Source organism: Zootoca vivipara, chromosome 1 (genome assembly GCF_965207765.1).
Source record: "Zootoca vivipara chromosome 1, rZooViv2.hap1.1, whole genome shotgun sequence".
NCBI lineage: Eukaryota > Metazoa > Chordata > Lepidosauria > Squamata > Lacertidae > Zootoca > Zootoca vivipara.
Genome location: NC_142582.1, coordinates 126,865,912 through 126,885,747, shown reverse-complemented (window position 1 = coordinate 126,885,747; position 19,836 = coordinate 126,865,912). Strand labels below are relative to the sequence as shown.

Genomic DNA, 19,836 nt, shown 5'->3' with positions numbered 1-19,836 from the left:
AGGCAAAAGTAGGTGGAGCAACAAATGAAAATGATAGCCATGTTCAAATATATAAAAGGATGTCATATAGAGGAGGGTGAAAGGTTGTTTTCTGCTGCTCCAGAGAAGCGGACACGGAGCAATGGATTCAAACTACAAGAAAGAAGATTCCACCTCTGACAGTAAGAGCTGTTCGACAGTGGAATTTGTTGCCAAGGAGTGTGGTGGAGTCTCCTTCTTTGGAGGTCTTTAAGCAGAGGCTTGACAGGCATATGTCAAGAATGCTTTGATGGTGTTTCCTGCTTGGCAGGGGGTTGGACTGGATTGCCCTTGTGGTCTCTTCCAACTCTATGATTCTATGACCCCCTGGGTAGGTTATGGGGTCTGCGGACCACCATTGGGAACCACTGCTCTAAACACTTGATTGATGGATTACTGCCTTTTCTTTTATAGTTCCAGAGCAGAATGAAACGTTGGGATGGTTCCTGTAGTACAAGGGGTGTGGAACCTTTTACAGTCATACCTCGGGTTGCGAGCGCTGCGGGTTGCGCGTTTTCAGGTTGCGCTCCGCTCCGTACCCAGAAGTACCGGAACGGGTTACTTCCAGGTTTCGGCACTCGCACATGCGCAGAAATGCAAAATGACATCGTGCGCATCTGCAGAAGCGCCGAATAGCGTCTTGCGCGTGCGCCGCCGCGGGTTGCGAATGCTGCGGGTTGCGAACGTGCCTCCCGCATGGATCAGGTTCTCAACCCAAGGTATGACTGTACAGCTTAAGAGTTGCATTTTCCTGGGCATCGTTCCAGCGGGGCGGGGGGGGCATATGCCTGTGATGGGCGGGGCCAGAGGCAAAAAGTAGGTGGAGCAACAAATGAAAATATTACCTTTGTACAGTAGGCAAAACTTACACATCTCTCTTTCCTCCATTCAGACATTATCAGAGTCTAGGGACACCTGCAGGAATATTCCCACTTCCTCGGGAAATGGCCAAATTGGACGCTTTCCTCGAGTACAGGGTTTGTGCTTCCGGTTCCCAGCTTCTGGCATAACATCCAAAGTACAGGACCATATATTTCCTCTGCAAGGGGGGATAACAGCTGGAGCTTGAGGCAGCTGAGAGCTATGGACTTCTCTAATTCAAATGGCCACCGGGAGTCGCTGACGTGTCTCCGCTTGCTTCCTGCTTTTGGTGATGAGCGCCCGCATAAGCCCTTGGAGACTGTACATAACCAACTTGATTGAATGCGAATGTCTCCTTAGACCAGTACATCAGGCCTAAATAAAAAAGGGCAATCAATAAGAACATATAGTAGCTGAATTTACAGAAACGAGATATGAAGCAATATATTTTCCCAAGCAACTTTCGGATGTCTTTTGCAGAGTAGATTTCTTTCAAAAGACAAGTAAGGAGCCCCTGGGAGAACTAAGAGGCAGCAGCCGAGGGAGAGTGCCTCAGAGAAGCTATGCCATGAAGGTCCCTAGAAAGCCTACATGTGTGTGTGTGAGGTGGGAGAACCCTTTCAACAGCCTTTTTTTTTTTTTAGTTTTGTACCCTGGCTTTCTTACCCCTGTGTTAAACACTGGCTTCCAGTTAGCTTCAAGGTCTCGGTCCTGGTGTTGTTGTTGGCATCTGTCTGTCATGGGAGGCGATGGAGGAGTGTGCCTTTGGAGGTGAAGCCAAACTTATTGGACGGTTGCTGTAGCCGTAGAGACCAATACAGGAGAGACATGTTTTGTTGCAGCTGGGGCAAATATATGCGCCACGGCGGTTCTTCTCTCTGCGCTCCTCTTAGCGGTCATTACTCCTCTGCTCACTGCTGTGGATGCACAATCCTGACTGTCTGTCTCCAGGCACTTGAGTTCATCCGCATGGGATTCTCCACCTGGCGGGGGTTGATGTTGTCAGCCTTCATGAATACAATAGATCATTGTATTTTAATGTTCTGTTTGGAAGCCGCCCAGAGTGGCTGGAGAAACCCAGCCAGATGGGCGGGGTATAAATAATAAATTATTATATTATTATTATATTATGTTTGCAGACATCTTTGTAGTGCAGAGTTGGTCTTCCAACGGGCTTGGTGCCTGAAGCCTGTTGTACAGAGACCTAAACACAGTAGCCGCTGGCGGCGTGATGATGCAGGTAGAGCTGTGTTGCTGATCTAGCTTCCCAATGCCGCAGGGCAATGCACTGGGAATCCTGATGCAGAAGCAGCGGTAGAGTCCATTTAACGCTTCTGCAAGCACTGTGGTGAGCAGGGATTTTTGGGGTCAGGAAGCTGGGTCCTGCTACGTTGGGGCTGGGATACCTAAAATATCATCTCACCCCTTATATACCCAGCCGACCACTGTGAGATACCATCACACCGGGATGTCTGTTCTGTATGATGTTGGAATCAGGACTTTAAGTGTAGTGGTACTTACCCTGTTGCCACAATTTCTTCAGTCCTTTCAGCTCCTGTTGGAAACTTTCCTTTTTTCAACCAGCCTTTTAAAGTGAAGATTTTTTTTTTTAAATCCCAGTCTGAATCTGTGTTGGATTTGGAACAGTTGTTAAACATATGACATAGCCCTCTGTGTGTATTTCAACGCTGATGTTTTTTAATTGTTAAATCGCTTTGAGTTGTTTCATAGGAAACGATTCATAAACAAAATGGAAATAGGTAAATAAATGTGCGAGAGACTCGCATTTAAAAAACAAACCAGCAATGAAAAACAGAGGTTATCTATGTGGTTTTAAGAATTCGGTGCCACCTTTCAGGGCAAGGACCTCCCAGGCAGTTTACATACATACAAATCTGCTATATATTTTGGAAAGCTGTTTGTTTGCTATGCATTTGGATGCAAGACAGGAGTGCCTGGCGTGCTATGGTCCATGGGGTCACGAAGAGTCGGACACGACTAAACGACTAAACAACAACAACAACATCTCCTAAGATCCTGTTCCTGAGAAGCAGGTGTTTCTGTTTAGATACCATTTTGAATCAAGACAGTAGACCAGGCATAGGGAACCTTGGCTCTCCAGATGTTTTGGAACTAAATGGCCCTGTTAGCTAGGGATCATGGGAGTTGTAGTTCCAAAACATCTGGAGAGCCAAGGTTGCCTATGCCTGCAGTAGATTGAACCTTTAAAAGCTGCATTGATTTTAACCACTGATTTCAAAACTGCACTGATTTCCTTTTGTTTCTTCAAATTCCTGAGCTACAAAAATTGTTGGCATCCCACCAGAAAAACAGAGTGGCTGCCTGACCTACAGGGAACCAAGACCTATTTTGGATTCCACTTCTGAAACTTCTTGAGAGAGAAAGAAAGATGAAATGGGACATGTGGGTGGCATGGAACTGGATTAGGGCTAAGGAGTGAAGCACCCGGGGTGGGGCAGTCCATTTCTGCTGCACATGCCAAGGATTTCATCTGCCGCCTTTTTTGAAACCTTTTTTGGAACTGCACATGCAAACACTGACATGGGTTTCGTAAAGGGTTGTGTGCCTTTTCCAAGCTGTCTGCTGGCAGTAATTGCAGTTTTGGTTTTCAGTCGCCCAGGTATTTATAGGGTGCCCCTGTTGTGAATGACATTTGGTGGATTGGCCAAACAGAGATCTTTCTTTAAAAAATAATAAGATTGGATCGTCCCTCGGTGTTGATCAGACTTCTGAGTTCAGAACTCCTGTGTAGGATACGGCGGTACCCATTTTTATTTTTCATATTCTTTAGTGCCATAGTATACTTCTAAAAGAAAATTAGCATAGAGAAGCCGGAAATATTCCTGTGTAACTTCACCCAGTGCTCTTTTCAAGTCTTGCCTGCCCTTTTGCAAGAACATGAGGGGAAGGCGAGACACATTCTTACACCAAGCCCTGTTCTCCTATTTTAGAAGCTTGACGTAACAGTGCAAATCCTTGCACCTTTCTCTCCCCGCACCCCACTCCCTGTCCGCCCCGCTGCGTGTGGTTTCTGAAGGTTGAAAGCAGCTCGGCTCTAGATAAAAGCCAGAAAATTAAGGAAGCGGGTTTCCTTAATGGGGATCTGAAAGATTTATGAAAAGAGTCTTTGAAATCACAGAGTTTAAAAGAAGGCATGTGAGAGCTTGAGATTGCTAATGATGATTGACGGGAGTCAAAGGGTTTCCCCCTAGGCAAGGGTGGCATATGGCAGGGGAGTGGGTGCCGCTGCCAATAATGGATGGAGCGAATTACGTCAGGGGCGGGTGACATATGGCGTATAGCTGGAGAGAGGGCCTCTGAAGGTGCTTTATGTGGCCCTCAGGCGCCCGCTCGAAAATGTTGCCGCATCCGTTTAGCAAGAGGTATGTTCTGGACCATGGGGGGTAGATACCGCTACTTTTCTCAGCTCCAGGGTCTCCATTCCCTGCTGGGAGATCGTCTGAGGGCCACATGCCTGTGATGGGCAGGCAAAAATGGGTTGGGCAATTAAGCAGATATTACTTTTGCATGATAGGCTGATTTCTACACACACGTAGGCACCCTCAAGAAGCATTGCCAGAGTTCATTGTGGGCAAAAAAGCACTCCAGGAGGGTGTGAAGAAACCCCAGTGGGCCAGTGTGGCTGGGAGTGTCTCCAAGAGAGAGTCCCAAGGGCTAGATAAAGAGGGGAGCCTCGTTTGGCCTGCTGGGTTTAAGCACCCAACCTTCCTTTCCTACAGAGTGGGCCTTTGCCAGCTGGCGGCTTGTTGGGCTGAGCGATATCTGGTGTTCAACTTCGTGATACAGCACCAGCTAAACACCACGATGTACTGATATATCAGAATGTCTGAGCTGGTTTCCACTTTGTAGGACAGTCGTACCTTGGAAGTGGAACGGAATCCATTCTGGAAGTCCGTTTGACTTCCAAAACATTTGGAAACCAAAGTGCGGCTTCTGATTGGCTGCAGGAAGCTCCTACAGCCAACCGGAAGCTGTGGAAGCCCCGTCAGACGTCTTGCTTCCAAAAGTAGTTTGCAAACCAGAATAGCCACTTCCGAGTTTGCGGTGTTCAGGAGCCAAAATGTTCCAGAACTAAGCTGTTCAAAAACCAAGGTATGTCTGTATATATCGATATATCATCCAGCCCTAGTGGCTTGTGAAGTGGAACAAGGCCCACTGACAGCCTTATATGGGTTCAGTTCACCCTTTGTGTGGGACCACAGAAACCAGCATGTGGCAGGGGAGGGGGACGGAAGGGACCTGTGGCTTGAGAGGTCACAAGTTGTGCAACCTGTTGTACAAGTAAGGTGGGTGGTTTTTTCAAAACTTTCCAGTTAACCAATTATTAATAAGCCTTCTGTTAAGCCCCTGCTGGAAATTCTCTCCCTTTCCTTTTTGGGAGCTAATAATAATAATAATAATAATAATAATAATAATAATAATACCGGTAATTTCATTTATACCCCGCCCATCTGGCTGTGTTTCCCCAGCCACTCTTTTCCAACACCCTGCAATGCAGGAATCTCAACCACATCAAACATGACAGGTGGCCATCCAAGCTCTGCTTAGAAACCTCCAAGGAAGGAGAGCCCTCCCTCTTCGGTGCCTCATCACTCAGGTAGGGTATACAGCTCCTCTTGGCTTAGTGCTTTGTGCAATATCAAAGTAAAGAAAGTGTGTTGCCCCCCCCCCCAATGCTTGTATATCTTGAAGTTGAAGCTGAATAGCCCTCACTTTGCAAAAGTTGACTCTGAGCGAGATTTTTAGATAAGAACTTGAACGCAAAGCATTGCGGGGATGTGAAATTTTTCCATGCGGTCTGATCTAGAGCCCTGACTCGACCTTTTTTTGCGCTTGGAGAGAAAACAAAGCCTTTTGTGAAATCTTGGGAAGTTAGGGGAACTTTGAAATATGCTGAAGGGCAGCTCTGACCTTGGAGAAGCGCTTTCAGTTGACAGGCGGTTGTAGCATTGAGTCTTTTCAGATCTCACTAGACCACCAAATCCCAACGTGAAAGACTGGATCCCCTTTTAAAACTCCTTTTCTAGTACCATATACAGTGGTACCTCTACTTACGAATTTAATGCGTTCCGAACGCACATTCGTAAGTCGAAAAAATTTGTAAGTTGAATCCCATAGGAATGCATTGGGAGAAAAAATTCGTAAGTAGAAGCAACCCTATCTAAAAATTCGTAAGTAGAAAAAATCCTATCTAAACCGCATCCAAGATGGCGGATGGAGCTCCATTCGTAAGTAGAGTTATTCATAAGTAGAGGTACCACTGTATTATTCTTCTGAGCCTTCATTCTTCTTCTTTGTTGAGTGGGTAAGGAAAAGACAACACAAGACAAATGGTATCATTGGAGAGCGATGCACTTGAGAAGTTAGAATCAGGGAAAACAGCCTTATATCGAGACAGACCATTGGTCCATCTAGCTCATTATTATCTCCTCTGACTGGCAGCAGCTCTCTGGGGCTTCAGGCAGCAGGTAGTCCCATTCCTGCTCAAGAGATGTTGAGGATTGAACCTGGGACCTTTTGCATGCTAACAGATGCTCTGCCATTAAACTGCCACCTTTCCCCCACTAAGCCGTAGCTCTTCCCATATTGATGCAGAGTAGAAAGGAAGTGTGGAAGCAGATCCAGATTCAATTGTTTGGGAGAATGAGAAAGGTAAATATGGACACGCCTTTGGCATTGTGCTTAGTTGTAGACAAGCCCTGAATTACGGAATCTCAAAAATCATCATGAGTTGCATGGATTTCCTTTCCTTTAGAAAAAAAACAGTGCCTTGGGGGCAGGGGTGGGGCGTCTTTCTCATACAGCGTGGGTGAAATAAGTAGGTAGCTGTATGACCCTTGAGAGTCTTAACAAAACACTCAGACTGAAGGGTAGGTTGTGAGTTTCTCACTGTGCAGGAAGTTGAGCAATGAACTGGCCTGTTCCTTGAAGCAGCGTTCTTTATTCCCCCCCCCCCCCAACTTGCCCTTTGTCAAAGCTGTTTGTCTTGGCTTGTGCCAGCCCAGAGGCAACTGGTATTAGGAACTGTGTCTCGGATGAACTGGAGGTGCTGTGTCGGGGGGACCAAGGTGCAGACTTTTGCAACGATCCTTACTCATTTTTAAAAGCTTCCTTCCTCTGCCAACGCTCCCATGCCAGGAGGACATACTGAAAGATTGTGGACATTTTCTCTCCCCCCCCCCCTCACTTGGATGCATTAAGTACATCTGTTTGCCCTACATGCTAATGGAGTTTGAAGTGGTCCTTCTTGCACCTTGGGTAAATTTTGTGTTTAATCTGGCAGTGCGTACATATTGTGCAAGTGCTTGCTTTTCTCATAGAGCATTAGCTCTTTTTAAAACAAATGGCCTGTATATGGGCCTCACTGGCTCATCCCCAGGAATATAAAAATTGTTGGGATAGGAACAATTCTGGTCTGAGGTGTGGTGATGACAGGCCTGTAGGGAACATTGTAAACTTCCAGAAAGTAGGTCAGGCCATTTCTCCATATAGACCAGGAATGTCTACCTCAGCCTTTCCCAACCCGGGACCGTCAAGAGGGTTGGACTACAACTCCCATCTGCCCCAGCCACAATGGCCAGTGGCCAGGGATGATGGGAGTTGTAGTTCAGAACATCTTGAAAGTACCACATAGGCAAAGGCTGGTCTTCAAGGGTTTTAGGCTTTACTGTCAATTTTGCCATGATCTCTTTCTCTTTGGCAATCACTCATAGCCAAGTAAGATTGTCTTCCATAAACACGGTTTTAACAGTGGGTCCGTAAGTGACTGTGGAGGCCAATTCTGGATCCACACGTCCTTCCACAGTGGGGACATTGGTTTCATGGGCAGGAGTTGATCACGGTGTGGATTTGCCAAGCGTGCCTTCCTCTTAGCACGTTTCTCCCTTGCATCCTGAGATCGAGTTTCTTCAAAGCCCATGACACCTTTGGTAAAGGCTGTTCTCCAACTGGAGCGCTCGCAGGCCAGTGTTTCCCACTTGGCAGTGTTTATATTACACTTTTTAAGATTTGCCTTGAGACAGTCTTTAAACCTCTTTTGTTGACCACCGGCATTACGCTTTCCATTTTTAAGTTTGGAATAGAGTAGTTGCTTTGGAAGACGATCATCAGGCATCCGCACAACATGACCAGTCCAACGAAGTCGATGTTGAAGAATCATTGCTTCAACACTGGTGATCTTTGCTTCTTCCAGCATTCATTCCAGTATGATATGTCAGGGATTGAACTAAGAAAGCATGTGATCTACACTGAGCTATGATCTGTCCTTGAAAGGCATATTGTGATGTGTTGCTGGCACCCATCCATCTCGGGAGACAATGGAGGAGTGTGCCTTTGGGGATGAAGTCAAACTCATACTGTTGTCATATAGCCCAGTGTGGCTATAGAGACGGATGTGGGAGAGACATGTTTTGTTGCAGTTGGGACAGATGGAGGTGTCCGGCTGTGCAAAGGCTTAATTCATTTGCCCAGGAGCTTGCCAATACCGATTTCTGGTAGAAATCGGCCCTGTCCTATCGCTGCCCTTTTGTTGCTGTACCGTCATTTCTGTTTTTATAGGCAGCTGACCCAGAACAACTGCTGAGTTTCAAGCAAGCCGTATTGCTTTAACATGCACTCTAATGTTATCCGAGAGGGTAGAACAAACATTTGAAATAATCTTCCCGAAGTCTATTTGCGATGTCTCGAACACAGTTAAGTTGCCATCCAAATATTTAGGTTGAGCAGCGAAAGTCATTGCAGTCCCAGTGCGGGAGACATTAGCCATACCTTTAATACACATTCCTTTCCTGAATCACCAGCTCTTGCCGCTTCTGGGCTGGGAGTGGAGGAGTAGAAGAGGCTTTCCGCCCAACCTCAGTGTGAGCAGTCGCTCCATTTTTCAGTTAATAAGGGAACATAGGGACACAGGAACCCCCCCCCTATTCTGAGTCAGACAATTGGTTCACCTACTTCACTGTTGTCTGCTCTGACTGGCAGCAGCTCTCCAGGGTTTCAGGTGGGGAAATCTTCCCTAGCTCTACCTTTCAGCAGCTTTTGCTACCATTGATCATGGTATATGATTATGATTATATTTCCTGTGCCACAAATGACTAATGAACGGGCAGTAAACATTTTTGTCGGCTAGTAATGCCTGTGTCTGCTTGCAATCCTGTATGCGTGTGTAAATGTTGGCCTTCTCTTCTTCCCAGAAAGGCAGAGCAGCTGTCTGTTTAAAAAGTGGTCTCTGGAACCTTTTGCCAGCTGCACTCTGGCAGCCCCATCGCTGCTAAGGGCTTGGAAAACCCCAAAGACTCTGTTCTTTTTCCCCTGACTACTTTTTCCTTAAAGCTGCAGTCTGCAGACTTTTGTTACGGTTGTGTGTTGTGTTTTTGGGGTGTGTGGGCTGTTAATTGGCCTTTTTCTATCAGCTTTTAATGAATTTATTGCTGGGGTGTATTGTCTTTTAGTTGCAAGCTGCCTTGGGCGGGTTATTTTCTTTATCTCCTAAAAGCTGGCATAAGAATATATATATATATATATAAAAGAAGTTTCCTTAAGCATGCCTCCCAACACCCCCAATCACTGTCCACCTAACTTGACTGTGGGGCAAAGCACACCTGTTGGATGTTGTCCTGCTTCAGAGCTCTGTAGGCATGGGAACTCTGCCCTTTATGGAAAAATGTCACTCTGCCAAAGGAAGCATGGCTACACCTGTTGCAGTCACTTCCTATTGTCCAAAGTGGGCCCTATTTATATCCTTAGCGTGCTGGAGGGGGGGAAAGGGTGTGGGGGTGGTGGTGGTGGTGTGTGGGCATAGAAAGACCCAGTTGTAGCATGCCTGCCTCCCCCTCTGTCCCTCTCCCAATTTCAGGCTCTGCAACAAGATTTCTGGCAGAGAAGTGTGCATTGATGTTGGAACAAACCTGCTCCCTCCAGGGACCTATTCTAGAAGAGACCGGCTTTGGTTATTGGGGTTGAACAGGCTGTGGCCAACCATTTCCCTCTCTCTCACCCGCCCCCCCCCCAACACACTCCGGTTCCCCTTTTCAGGCTGGGACAGTTTAGCCAACAATGTCTTTGTAGTTATTTGTCCTGGTCTTTAGCGCTGGCATGCAGCCTGAGCGAAATGTACCGCAGTGTTGCTCAAACAGGGCTTTGCTGCTGCTAGACAACCGGTGTGTGTGTGTGTGTGTGTGTGTGTGTGTGTGTGTGTGTGTGTGTGAATCGGCAACCTTTCATTCTCTTTCACTTGGATCCCACACCTACAGACAGGACATTTCAGCCATGTATCTGCAGTGTGGCAGGTGGTGGTCAGCGGGAAGGTGCAAATATTTCCCTCGGACTTTCTCCACACAATCTCTCGGCCCTTGTTTCCCAGCACTTTTCTTCCGTGACCTTTTCCTCCTCAGCTTTCTATGGGAGCTTAGGAAGAAGCCTCCTTATGCAGAGTGAGACCATTGTGCCATTTAGCTCTGCAGTCGTGTTTGGAGGACACGCAAAGGCAGACCGTGTCTTCGCATGCATGTGGTGGCTCCTGAGAAGTAGGTTGCAATTGCCTTGCCCCTGGATTTTTAGGTCAACGTGGTAGCTTGGAATGGTTGTTCGTTTGTTCAGTCATTCATTCCATTTATGGCTCGCCACCCATAAAATATCTCAAAGCAATTTCACAATAAAAGCATCAGCAATAATAATAATAATAATCACAGCATGAGTTTGACCAAACTGCGGGAGGCAGTGCAAGACAGGAGTGCCTGGTGTGCTATGGCCCATGGGGTCACGAAGAGTCGGACACGACTAAACGACTAAACAACAACAACAACAAATATATGAAAATTCTGTGTTGGCACCTGTCTGTCTCTGGAAACAATGGAGGATTGCGCTTTTGGGGGTGACGTCAAACTGTTGGAAGGTTGCAACACCTTCTGTGGCTGTAGAGACCGATATGGGAGAGACAGGTTCTGTTGCAGCTGAGGCAGATGAAGGCGTCCGGTGCTGCTGCTGCAGATGCACCATGGCATTTCTTCTCTCTGCGCTCCTCCCAGCGGTCATTCCTCCTCCTCTGGTCACTCCTGTGGATGCACAACCTGTCTGTCTAGGCACTGCGGTCGCCTGCAGGGCGGGGTTGATGTTGCCAGCCTTCATACATTACGTTCGCAGACATCTGTAGTACCTCGTTCACAGTACCTCTGTATTCTGCTCTGGTCAGACCTCACCTGGAGTACTGTGTCCAGTTCTGGGCACCCAGTTCAAGAAGGATACTGATAAGCTGGAACGTTTCCAGAAGAGGGCAACCAAAATGGCCAAAGGCCTGGAAACGATGCCTTATGAGGAATGGCTTAGGGAACTGGGGGTATGTTTAGCCTGGAGAAGAGAAGGTTAAGGGGCGATATGATAGCCATGTTCAAATATATAAAAGGATGTCACATAGAGGAGGGAGAAAGGTTGTTTTCTGCTGCTCCAGAGAAGCAGACACGGAGCAATGGATTCAAGCTACAAGAAAGAAGATTCCACCTAAACATCAGGAAGAATTTCCTGACAGTAAGAGCTGTTTGGCAGTGGAATTTGCTACCAAGGAGTGTGGTGGAGTCTCCTTCTTTGGAGGTCTTTAAGCGGAGGCTTGACAGCCATATGTCAGGAATGCTTTGATGGTGTTTCCTGCTTGGCAGGGGGTTGGACTGGATGGCCTTTGTGGTCTCTTCCAACTCTATGATTCTATGATCTTTGTAAAGCAGAGCTGGTCTGCCAATGTGCCTGGTACCTGAAGCCAACTTCCCGTAGAGCACATCTTTGGATGCTAATGTCCAATATAAAAATAGTTTTTAGAAGGTGTGGTTAAGGAGTAGACACCTTAACTGCGATCCTAAGTTCAGATGATCCGCTGTGTTATGTGTTGGCTTAGCTCTCCTCCCACTCTGACCCATTAAGCCTGGAGAAAAGCCTAGTTGGGACAAGCTGTTCCCTCCTTGGCTGCCAACCTGCTTGCGTGGTCATGATAAACTCCATTCTGGCTTACCATGATGTGTTTAACCAAGCCAGTATTGTCTACACCAGGCATCCCCAAAATGCGGCCCTCCAGATGTTTTGGCCTACAACTCCCATGATCCCTAGCTAACAGGACCAGTGGTCGGGGAAGATGGGAATTGTAGTCTAAAACATCTGGAGGGCCGAAGTTTGGGGATGCCTGGTCTACACTGACTGTAGGCCTTTCTCAGTCCTAAATGCCATCCTTCCACCAACCCTTTTCCCCCTTTCCTTAAAAAAAAATAACCTGAAGTTTAGCAATGATTTGCAAACTGTGCAAAACCCCTTGGTTTTCATACGTTCGCCCTAAGCTCTTTGTGGAGATTTCCTTTGTAAAACAGGGATTTCTGACCTGCGCAGCATTGGTTATCTCATTTCACCCCTCAACCCCCAGGCCAAAGTGGCTGTTATTGTTGTTGCTGCCTTAGTTTGTAATAGCCTGAGTACATTTATTCACGTATTTCAAGAAGTTTTGCTTCCTTCTGAAAATCCAGTCCAACTCGCTTGTTCTGACCTTCATTTAAAACTAGTCGTTGTCGTTCATTTCCTAACCTTGTAGATCAGGGGTGAGGAGCGTTTTGTTATATGGTTGGGTCAGCCTTTGCGAAATCAGCCGCAAAATCTATGGCGCATAACAGCCTCTTATGGAAGAGGAGCTTGCCATCACTCCAGGGCAGCCTCACAGTCAATCACAATGTGGTCTGTGATTGTTTCTTTAGACTGCACACCCTCTTCCTTTATTAATTCATTTATTTAAACTACATTTAATTCCCACTTTTCTACACGTTGCACTCAGGGTGGCTGGCAAGGGTCAAGGGTCGGAGGAAGTAGTGATTCTGAAAACCAGTTGCTGGAAATCGCAGGAGGGGAGAGCTGCTCATGGTTTCCCAATGGAGCCTCTGCTTGACCACTGTGAGAACAGGATGCTGGACTAGACAGACCATTGGCTGGATCCACCAGGCTCTTACGTTCTTAATGATGTGTGGACAGCCCAATATAAATTGGACCACCATGACAATACTTAATGCACCAATGACATGTTGCAGAATTTGTTTTGTTTTATTAAATTAGTATTCTGCCCTATACCTGTAGATCTCAAGGTGGTTCAGAACAGACAATCGCAATATTAAAAAAAACAGAAAACACATAATTAAAAACTAAAAACAACCCAATAATCCCCCCCCTTCCATGACATATTTTAAAAGGGCATTGGATGTCCATCAGCCAAAGGCTAGGTTAAAGAGGAACATTTTCACCTGGCGCCTAATGAAGGCACCAGCCTAACCTCCCTGGGGACTCATTGCAGAAAAGGCTCGTTTTTGTGTTGCAGCCCTCTGGACCTCTCGAGGAGGAGGCACACGAAGGAGGGCCTCAGAAGATGATCTCAGGGCCCAAGTAGATTCATATGGAAAGAGGCGGGTCCTTGAGGTATTGCGGTCCTGAGCCATTTAAAGCTTTATAGGTCAAAACAAGCTCTTTGAGTTGGGTCTGGAAATGAATTGGTAGCCAGTGCAGTGTAATATGCTCAAACCATCTTGCCCCGGTGAGCAACTTGGCTGCTGAATTCTGCACTAGCTGAAGTTTTCAAACCATTTTCAGAATGCACCCTCAAAAAAGCCATCCTAAAGAGCAGGAAACAAATGCAAGAACCCTCAGCAGCAACTATGTGAGGCTGAAGTGGTATTTCTCCACCTTTCTTTCTTTCTTTCTTTCTTTCTTTCTTTTAAAAAAATAAATAGAGCACCAGTTTCTGCATTCAGCTGCTTTCTCTCTTTCAGCTGTGAAAGCTGCGTGGAGCTGCTGTTTGTCCGAGGGGCTGGGAACTGCCAAGAGTGTGACACCCCTTTGCGGAAGAGCAACTTCAGAGTGCAGCTCTTTGAGGACCCAGCTGTTGACAAGGAGGTGGAAATCCGGAAGAAGGTGTTGAAAATGTTAGTGTCCCAAAGCCCCAAATAAGGGAGGCCGCCTCCATTGCCCCGCCGGTCAAGGGCAGATTCCCTTTGGTTGTGCTTGTGGAAGGGTGTCTGTTTAAACTGTTTGCCGAGTTGATCTCCCGAGATACAAGCCGAATATAAGAAAGGCATCTTATGGTGGAGACAGACCAAATGGAGATTTTGATAGTTGCCAGTGATCTCATCACCTGCTTGTTTTAGAGAATATAGTTAAATTGCATGTATGGTCGATGACTGCATACAACGACCCTCTCAGTTCCTTAAAAGGGGCTGAGAACTTTTACCAAATAGGTTGGAAGATTTAAAAGCTGGATTGTCAACATTCAAACTTAGGGGAGCCACCAACGGCAATACTTAATTTACAGATATTTGTGTTTTAACAAGTGCTTATGAAACAGCTTTTAAAAATATAATAGACAACAGTTCTAACTGCATGGTTGGCCCTCCAGATGTTTGAGGTTACAATTCCCACCAGCTGGCAGCAGTCCAAAACATCTGGCAAAGGCTTCTCTAGCTTATCTTACACTCAAAATCACAGCCCGGCCTTGGCTGGGGAGGGCGGGGTATAAATGAAAATTTATTATTATTAATTATTATTATTATTTGTCTTAGTGGTGCTATAATGCCCTTCGGATCTCAATCCTTGCTGTGCTTCAGGAAAAATATTTTCACTAGCTTCTAAACTGGCTGTGTTCTGTGTCTACAGTCAGAGTCACTTTATCTCTGAATCACCTGGGAATCACAGGTAGGGAGAGTGCTTTCGCACTCAGGTCCTGCTTGCAGGCTTCCCATGTGTCTCGCATGTGACTGGCCACTGCGAGAACAGGATGCTGGACTGACTGGACCTTGCTCAAGAGCTCAGTTCAAATGCACCCAGGGTGCTTGGACCCTCAGGAAGAATGGTGAAGCATCAGGCGTTGTCATCTTGGCTCGATTGCATGCAAGCACAACGCTTATTTTATTCCCTCTTCTCTCACAGATACAACAAAAGAGAGGATGACTTCCGCAGTCTAACGGAGTATAATGATTTCCTAGAAGAAGTTGAAGAAATTGGTAAGTCCTATTGCATGCATATTTGGTGCGTGGTGTGCTTTCGTCTCTCGCAGGCCCCGCAGAATATTAAAGCTGAATCTCTTTCATCGGGTCTCTATCTTGGTACCCAATAGTTATCTAATGGCTTTCTCCTTACATTTTTAATCGGGAACTCTTCAACTGGGCCGCCGTGTCTTGTCTCTTATCTGTCAGGGTTGCAAGGAGTCGGTGGGAGACGCAGGGAGCAAATTCGCCCAAAGAAGAAAACGCTTTGTCAAGGCACTAGGGATGTTGGAGAAATGGAGAGGGTGGGGAGATCAAATAAAAAAGAAAGGGGGGATTCTTAATCTGTGCTTCCATTGGCTTTATTTACTGTGACACAAGCCATATGGCCCCTTTTTCATCCTCTCACTTCTTCAAGTACAGTAGCTTGGAGCGCTTTGAAGCATTTGACCTTGCATACCACTTTGGGAACGGTTTTTTATGGTGCTAATGTAGAGCGAGGGAGGCCCGGATCTCTCTCTCTCTCTCTCTCTGCTTGGATTTCAGGTCTGCAGATGCCATTGCCCGAGGGCTCTCTAGCTTTTGTGGGGAGCTCATACTTCTTTGGGGGTGGGGTGGGGTAGGGCAAGAGAGTGGCAGCTGAGTTGAAAATGTTGGCGAGGAAAGAGAAATCAGCCACCCCAGAGGGTTGCTGGGCAGAATTGTAGAGTTGGAAGGGGCCCCAAGGATCAAATACTCTAACCCTCCGCATTGCAGGAACCTTTTGCTCAAGGTGGGACTCGAACCAACAACCCTGAGATTAAGAGTCTCATGCTCTACCAATTGAGCTATCCAAGGATACAGTTACATAATGCAGGAGTGGACAATAGTGGCTGCTTCCAGATGGTGGAGCTCCCTTCTGAAGGAGGCTTGACTGATGTCCCTTCTGCTTTTCTTTCATCCCCTTTTGCTGTGCTTTTAAATTATTTTAGAGGTTTTTTTATTTAGTACTACTTTTAGTATGGTAACTTTTTTATTTAATATTGATAATTGATGGGTTTTTTTATTTGATTTATCTGTTTTTAATTTATGTCATGAGCCTCCTTGTGTCCTGCATTGGAGAAACGTGGGGTTGCAAACAAACAAACAAACACAAATAGACCCAGGGTTTGAAATGGAATTTCCATTGCACAGAAAATGAGAACAGACAGGAGTGTTCCTTATAATGCATTTATTTATGTAGACCCATCCATGTGTCTGGTGCGTTACTTTTGCTTTATGTCCCAGGGTCAGTGATTTAGGTGTTTTTTTAAAAAAACATTTTTGAATTGATTCCCCACTATGCAGATTAGACTAATTTGCATGTAATTTGCAACAGAAAATTGTCAGATTGCATTGGAATTCCCCCCTGATGTCCTAGGGAGTGAATTAATTTAATTTGTTTATTCTAACGTTAAGAACTGTTCAGTGGTGGAACAGACAGAAAGTGCTGGACTGTCCTTCACTGGAGGTTTCTAAACAGTAGGTGGATGGCCATCTTTTGGGGATTCTTTAGCTGTGATTCCTCCATTGCAAGGGGGTTAGACTAGATGACCCTAGGGTCCTTTCCAGCTCTACAATTATATGATTCTACTTGTATTTTGTGGGCTGCCAAGCTTGTCCCTTGCTGTATTTATAATTGGCACCTGTTCATTGTTACTAATGAACTCACGAAATGGAAAATTTTCTATGGAAAAATAAAGCAGTGGAAAGTTTTCTGTCCCACATCTCTACCGAGTGTTAAAACCTTTTTGTTCCAAGGAGCATTAAAGGATTAGCTTTATTAAACTGTGTGTTTGCTTCATTGGCTTACCCTGGGCTGTGTGTGTCCCCCCCTTGCTTTTTTATTATTATTTATTGGTTCATTGTACTTTTTTGTTGGTTTCCTCTGCTTTTAATGTCAAAAGATTCAGAATAAAAATGTTGTAAAATAAAAATATGCCTGGAAAAGATGTAGCCAGCTTTTCATTTAGGGGAAAACTCCCTAGTGGCTGAGCATATTGTACAATCGTGCCAGCCTTGATAGTGGTAGGAAACTATATCATTAAAGTAGTCAAGGTGACTTGGGCATTACAAAGTGTTACTAGTGCTGCCAGAGTAGTTATTGCCCATTATTGGAAGTAGGGCTGGCGACACCTCGTCCAACACCGGTTTGCAGACCGCATTGTGAGAACCATTTCAAAATGATTGAGCTGGCAATGTATTGCGAAGCACAGCCATCAAAACTCCAGGAAGCGATAGAGCTGCGACTCCTCTGGCGGCTGGATGCCTGCCTTCCCTTTTGGCTACCTTTCCCCTCTGATGGTGGGACAGTCCCATTCCCAGTCTCGGTGGCTCCCTGTAACCGCGGAGTCTCTACTCGAGGCAGGAATTGCGGCTGGGTAGCTCCTTCCTTCTCCCTCTCTCTTGATCTAGCAACCAAATTTACAGGAATACAATCAAGTTAGTAGCAAAAAGCCAATGCACCTTCAAAACTGTCTTGACGCCAGCAACAGCCTCACCCTGGTGGCCTGTAAGTATCTTTGGACAAGCAGATGCCGCCTTTGCAGTTGGAGTCAGTCCAAATCCTACCCTCCCAAGCCAGACAAAACAGGGGGCAGGTCTTGTAGGACTCACTGCCCATTGATGGGCTCCCAATTTTCGCCAGCCCCAGCCAGCATGGGCAATAATCAGCGATGCTGGAGTCCAGCAACATCTAGAGGGCCACAGGTTCCCAGACCCTGTTTTTAGGGCCACGTGGAGTGTGTTGGTCCCTTGTGTCACCTGACAACTTGTGAGTCTGTAAGCTGCAGGTACCTTGGATAGAAGCCCAGTGGCTCCTTCTTCTGGCGAGGTGACCCAGACAGTGAGGTTTTGTGGAACTGGGTGCCCAAGTCTTAAATTTGAGGCCTTCCTTGGCTGCAGTAGCAGGTTGAAAAATCAGTGCAGCTCAGAAATATAGTAATGTAGGAAGTTGCCTTATACAGTACTGAATCAGACCACTGGTCCATCAACCGGTAGCTTAGTGGGTTCCCCCCCAATTATATTTTATTAAGTTTTAATATTTTAAACATATACAGTCAAAACACAGATTCGTCTTCTCTCTCATTTTTTGTTGGCTTCACGCTCCTTTTTCCATGGAGCTGTTGTTTCTCCCCTTCTGCTGCACCCTATCTTCTATCTATCCAATCATAACCATGACAATCTAGCTTAGTATTGTCCACACTGACTGGCAGCCACTCTCTAGAGTTTCAGGCAAGGTTCTCTCCAAGTCCTGGCTGGAGATGCAGGGCTTTAGCCAGATGTTCTACCACTGAGCTTGTGGCCCTGAGCTATGGCATAGTAGTTCACCTGCAGTTCTAGCATCACGCCACTCCCCTCCCTTTTTGGATAGTGGCTTGGAAAATGCTTCTTCCTTTCCATTCAGAGCATTTTTCTTTCTCCGCGGAAGAAAGTCTGGCTTTTCAGAAGTGGGATTGCTATTCAAAGAGCAGTAAACCTTTTGGGCTTCAGAAACAATGGGCTTTTTGTATTATATTTTGACAGATGTCTAAAGCCCAGCCAATAAGAGATGGACCAGGAGATAAAGAGTGGCTGCACACTAGTCTATTTTCCTTTTTGCTCTCCCGGCCCCTGTGGGCACGTTCTTGTTTGGAAACGTACAGTATGCTTCTGTCTGAATGCAAAAAAGAGGCTTCTTTTAAATCCCTGCAAAACAGCCACCTGTTCATAAGTACGTAAGTGGAGCAGCCCTGTAGGTGGATCAGGCCAGAGAGGCTCATTTAGTCCAGCTTCCTTTTCTCGCAATGGCTAACAAGGTGCCTCTTCTGGAAAGCCCACTTACATATTGCACTTGGGTGCAATAGTCTAATCTCACTTATTTCACCTGAGTTCAATAGTCCAATCTCACTTGTGAACCCCAGCGACTGGTATCCAAAGTTTTTCCTGCAATATAACAAGGCTTGGCTTAGTTTTTATTTCTTAAAAATGCTTTTTTGGGGCCCTAATGCCACATTCCCTCTTGAGCAGCTGTCTGGGTGTGTGTGTGTGTCATGCTAATGGTGGGTTAGGGTTAGGGTGACACCTAACTGTTGTATACTAGGCTACATTCCAGCTTGAGGTTCCCCAGCCCTGATTTATGTCCCTCCCCCAAAAAAACCCTGCGTAGAAGCTGAGGCCGGCAATGTGTACTCCTAGCTTGGAAAAGAAAATATAAACCCCATTTGAAATAGGAAGAACCCATTTTTTTTATAGGACCAATCATACACAAATGCTGGCAGTCTTATATCCCATTTCATACATAAATGCAAGTGTTGCATTGCTGCCAAGTTTTCCCTTTTCTCGCGAGGAAGCCTATTCAGCATAAGGGAAAATCCCTTAAAATAAGGGATAACTTGGCAGCTACCGTATGAAGTGTTTCCTGTCTGTTTCCAGCCAATGGCTCTGAATGCTAGCCAGTGGTATCCTGTGAACAATCAAACAGGAAAATCCCAAGCACTCCCGCCCTCGCCCCTCCATTAGTACTAAGCTGCTGAGCTGTTGGCTGCCCAGTCCTTCTTTGACATCAGAGTAGCTAAGCCAATGAGGCCAAGGGTGCTAGGGCAGAGAAGAATGCACAGGTCACGAGGCACATAGGGTCAATGTGGGAGGTTTGATGACCTGGCTTATGGTCTGTGGACAAGCTTGTTAAAAACCTGAATATGCCAGTTAGGAACTGAAGATGAAAGCTTGTCTGTTGCCTTCCTATTTGCTAAAGAAAATCAGTGCAGTTCAAAAGGTTTGCTGCTCTGCTTAATGCAGATATCAAACGTTGCATTTGAATTTGTGTCGCTCGCGCTCAAATCCCTTTGTGCTTGCCTTTTTGTGAACAATTGTCTCGCAACCAGGATAAACTAGAAAATTAAATACATCTATGGTGTATAATCAGTGC

At 46.0% G+C, this 19,836-nt stretch overlaps 1 protein-coding gene across 2 annotated transcripts in view; it reads left to right on the top strand.

The window, feature by feature from the left end:
- The window catches only part of MNAT1 (MNAT1 component of CDK activating kinase), a 124,863-nt gene that overhangs the window by 18,557 nt on the left and 86,470 nt on the right, over positions 1-19,836 (top strand). The window contains exons 2-3 of one of the 2 annotated variants that reach the window (XM_035104252.3): positions 13,701-13,853; positions 14,854-14,927. In XM_035104252.3, the coding sequence (XP_034960143.1) occupies positions 13,701-13,853; positions 14,854-14,927 (227 nt within the window). The remainder of the gene's footprint in view (positions 1-13,700; positions 13,854-14,853; positions 14,928-19,836) is intronic. The other variant, XM_088674091.1, reaches the window with a different exon arrangement.